The sequence below is a fragment of the Grampus griseus genome (genome assembly GCF_964374135.1).
Source record: "Grampus griseus genome assembly, chromosome: 2".
NCBI classification, from domain to species: domain Eukaryota; kingdom Metazoa; phylum Chordata; class Mammalia; order Artiodactyla; family Delphinidae; genus Grampus; species Grampus griseus.
The window spans coordinates 139393892-139398277 of NC_139018.1; the positions used below are offsets into that span (position 1 = coordinate 139393892).

General features: G+C 60.0%; 1 protein-coding gene across 1 annotated transcript; it reads right to left on the reverse strand.

Annotated features, from left to right (window-relative positions):
• Positions 1–2440: 2440 nt before the first annotated feature.
• MESP1 (mesoderm posterior bHLH transcription factor 1) lies at positions 2441–3802 on the reverse strand. The gene is made up of 2 exons (XM_082648842.1): positions 3071–3802; positions 2441–2745 (listed from the first exon to the last, which is right to left on the reverse strand). The coding sequence occupies exons 1-2, from the start codon at positions 3785–3787 to the stop codon at positions 2671–2673; spliced, it is 792 nt and encodes a 263-aa protein (XP_082504968.1). The 5' UTR covers positions 3788–3802; the 3' UTR covers positions 2441–2670.
• Between the last annotated feature and the right edge of the window lie 584 nt (positions 3803–4386).

The following is a 4386-nucleotide window of genomic DNA, read 5'->3' on the forward strand; positions in this document are numbered from 1 at the left end:
TCCATATATGTCTGACCCCTTGGGCTTCGAAGGTGGAAAGCAGGGCAGCACTGTTGGCTGGCGGCGACAAGCGTGCCGGCGGATCCGCAGGCCAGGTCTCTGATGCCATCCTCCCCCTCCTCCCACTTCTAGCAGGACGGTGCCCAGACCGCTCTGGACCAGCCCCAGGTGAGGTGAGGCGCCACCCAGCACCCTCTGTCCTTGCTCAGCTGTCGCAAAGGCAGTGCACCATCGGGGAAGCACACAGGCAGGCCCTAGAGTCACACCCGCGTCCCAGTCCCAGCGCTGCCCCTGAATATCCGCACGGGCGCGTTAGTTAGCCTCTTCCTTCCCTAACTGCCCATCCTCAAGATGGCCCTGCTAACTGGGGTTAGCTCACAGGTTAGCAGAGAACTGAGAGCGAGCACTCGCCTAGGGCTCACCTACCTGGACGCTGCTTGGTCCTCCTCCCGCTGGGTGTGAGTGCGGCCAGCCCAGGAAGGGGGTGGGGGCGTGGGAGTGGTGGGAGGCGCCCCCTTCCCATCTCCAGACCTCTCTTATTAACAGGGACGTGCTAATGAAAATTCACACCCAGGTGCTAATAAACAGTGGGCCGCTCCTGGGCTCGGAGAGCGAGGAGAGGCTCTCCGCAGGGGAGGGGGCTGGCCGATGAGCCCCACTTATCTGTGAAAAGACTTGCTAATAACTTTAATTCCCCGTCCTAAACCACGGGGCCTTTGCCATGTAAATAGATTTTCTAAACTGGGTTGGGTCCTGGAAAAGACTTCCCGTTCTGCTCCTTAGGGCTCTGGGAGGGGAGAGCGCGTTGGGGGTGGAGGTGCGGGAAAGGGGGTGGATCAGCGAAGGTGTGAGGTCCCGCCCCCCTGCAGGGCCTCTGCTTTTGGATCGCACTCTCTGCAGCCAAACGCTGGCCAGGGTGCGCCTGGGCTTCTGAATTATACACAGTAAGCCCCCCACCCCACTCTGAATCACTGCCCCTCCTGGCCTGGGCCAGAGCACTGGAAATGATCTCCAAAGTGGTTTCAAAACAAACCTATCAATATCAATGGATAAATAAACTGTGGTATATCCATACAATGGAATAGCATTGAGCAATAAAAAGAAACAAAGTACCGGTACATGAGAAAATATGATGCTAAGTGAAAGAAGCAAGATGCAAAAGGCCTCATGTTATATGATTCCATTCATACTAAATGTCCAGAACAGGCAAACCTATAGGGATAGAAAGCAGCTGAGCTGGCTGGGGTGGGGAGTGGGGGAACGGAATCATGGGGAGTCACTGTTAATGGTTACAGGGTCTCTTTTGGGGGGTGATGAAAATGACCCAAAATTAGACAGTGGTGATGGTTACAGAACTGTATGAATATACCAAAACCATTGAATTATGTACTTTAAGAGTGAATTTCATGGTACATAAATTATATCTCAATAAAGCTCTTATAAAAAATGCCAAGGCCAGTATTTCAAAGATGCTTGAGCAGGGCAGAGGGGAAGAACTGAGTATCCATAGATGGCTGAGGAACCCTCGGACAGAGAGGCTACACCCCCTTAACCCACCTCACCACCCCCCAGGCTTGACTGCTCACCAGACCCCCTGACTGAGGCCAGGCTCCTTCAGGGCTCAAGGCTCCCCCTTCCCCACACAGCACTTCCCTAACCTGAATCCAAGCCTGGTTCCAGGTCAGCTCTGTGGATTTGGATGCAACCAGTGGACCTCTCATCTCACCCTAGCCAGGCCTCTGGGAGGTCACAGTTACTTAAACTGGGGGCTGACCACTGATATTATTTCATGTCTCTAAACCACATAGGAGAGAAACCAGAGTGAAGGGAGATGGGAAAATGCCAGGGTCCAGGCCTAACGCTCCAGCACAAGGGGAATAAGGACTTGGGACACATGCAATGAGCCCTTGGAGCTGGTGTCCCCTCAGACCCCAGAATGAATGGAGCTGGCAAAACCCTACCAGAGCTGAGAGCCCAGATTCTGAAGTCATACCTAGGCTTGAGTACTGACCCTTGGCTTATCCTTCTGCAAAATGATTACTTAGGTATGAAATGTGTAAAGGACCTGGTGCACAGTAAGTACGCACTAATGGAAATGAATTTTCTACAGAGATACTTGGTTTTATTCAGCTCCCCACCAGATTCAAAGAAAAGATGGACAGACTCCGCTTGCTGCCACTTTCTCCGTAGAATCTCCTCCCCCCTCAGGCTAACCCATCTGGAAAAGGAGGTGCTAAGCCAGGGCTGGGGAAAAGGAGGAAGGGGTCTGAGCCTGTGGGCTTTGGGGGCTGAAGACTGCAAGAAACCCTCCCAACTCTCCTACGTCCTTTGGAGGAGAAGAAGGGAGCTTTGTGCCCCTGTAGAGAAAGAAGAACTTGCCAAGTGACACCAGCACAAAATTTATTCACAAATAAATAAACACGTACTAGGCAGAGCCTCCTGCCTGCCTCAAAGTGTCTACCCTCTGGGTCCCTCCATCACGGGAGGGGTTGGGGAAGTCCGTCCTGGGTGGGGACAGGCTCTCCCTTTCAGCAATGCCCATGCCAGTATCGCCAGTGCCCTCTTCCAGGAAAGGGAGTCTAGAGTGGGACCTCTTCGAAGGCGCAGAGGCCAAAAAAGCGTCGGTGCTCACAGAACGGGGCGCCAGATGTCCGCCGTCACTTCAACGACTCAGGCCGGCGGCCACTCCAGGGGCGAGAGGGGCATCCAGGTCTCCAGCAGGGCCAGTACGTCGCCGGGAAAGAGCTTGAGGAGAGAGGGAACAGCGAGACCCTCAGCGTTGGACACCGAGCGTGGGCGTCCGCCTCGCGAGCTCCACTTACAGGGCGCCTCTGGCGGGGAGCGGGACCCCGCCCCCTGCGTGTACTCTCCCTCCCCTCGCCGCTCGAGCGCCCCAGGCACACCAACTCTGTTGCTCCGGAGGGCGAGCAGGCGAGGCCGGGCCGTCAGTGGGGAAGCCGCACGGGGGCTGGTCCCCGCAGTGCGCGCCGCGGGGCGCGAGACAGTAGGTAGCGCCATCCACTACTGCGCCGCGCCCGGAGGGAGCTCCGCGCGGGAAGGAAGTACTAACCGGAGATGAGGGGCCTGGCTCCATCGCCGGCCCTTCCGGGCACGCCGTCTCGTTGTAAAGCACCGGCGGATCATGCGGCTCGGGCGCCGCTAGGGCTCCGGGGTAGGCGGGCGGGGACCCCCAGGACACCACGGCGCTGGCGGCTGAGCCCAGGTCTGGGCCGCACGCCTGTGCCTGACTCTGCATCTGCGTCTGCGTCTGCGCGGGGCCGCCGTCGGGGCACAGCGGGCAGCCTCGAGGGAGCGCCGCGTCGCTGTGCCGCCGGCGCCGGCGCTGCAGGCTCTCCTCGCTGAGGCCCAGCACGGCCGACAGGTGGCCGATGTAGCGGATGGCCAGGCGCAGCGTCTCGATTTTCGTCAGGCTCTGGCCGGCGGGCGCCACGGACGGCGGCAGAAAGCGGCGCAGCTCGTGCAGGGCGCGGGCGAGCGTGCGCATGCGCAGCTTCTCGCGCTCGCTGGCGCTCTGCCGCTGCCCGCTGCCTAGGCGGCTGCTGCGGGCGCCGCGCCTCCCCGCAGTCGGAGCGCGGAGGGCGGCGCTGGTGACGGGCCTTCCGGGGCTAGACACGGGGCTGCTGGCCGGGGCGCTGCCCCAGGAGTCCGGGGACGAGGCGGGCGAGCAGCCACAGTCCCTGTTGGAGGCCGGCGGCGGCCGAGCTGGGCCCCAGCCCGCGGAGAGGATCCAGGACTCAGAGAGCGGCGGGCACAGGGACTGGGCCATGGCTGCGCCGGCGCGTCTGGGGGCCGGCGGCCAGCGACCGCTTTATCCTGAGCCCGAGGTGTGAAGTGGCCCCTTCCAGGCCGCATCAGCACTTCAAAGCGGGCTCGGGGCCTGGTGGGGGCGGGGCTTGACCCTTTGAACCAACGGGGTGGGGGGCGAAGGTGCCTGCCCGTTGGCTGCGCCAGGTTGGCCCCTCCTGGGTGCTCGCATGGGCACCTGACCCAGACACTCGGGCCTCCTGCCTGCGCCAGTGCCGGCGCTGTCCAGGGTGTTGGGCCAGCTCAGTAGGTTAAAGGAAGCGAGGTCCGGGAACTGGAGGTTCAGTACTTAGGTTTGGGTCTGCCCTCACCTGTTGGGGACCTTATGCAAATTCTTAAGTTTTCTTGAATCTTCGTTTCCAGTTTGAATGATGGGAGCCTCAGGGCATAGTGCAGCCAGGTCTGTGGACTCGTATAGTGACCAGGAGTGGGGCCCTGATTCCTGCCAGAGGCCAGAGTAATCCGTTCCTCCTCTGAGGCAGGTTGGTCCTGGGTGCACCCTTCCCTGGTGGTGGTGAGTGGGAGGGACAAGGCTACCCTAGGTAAATCCAACAAGCTGGC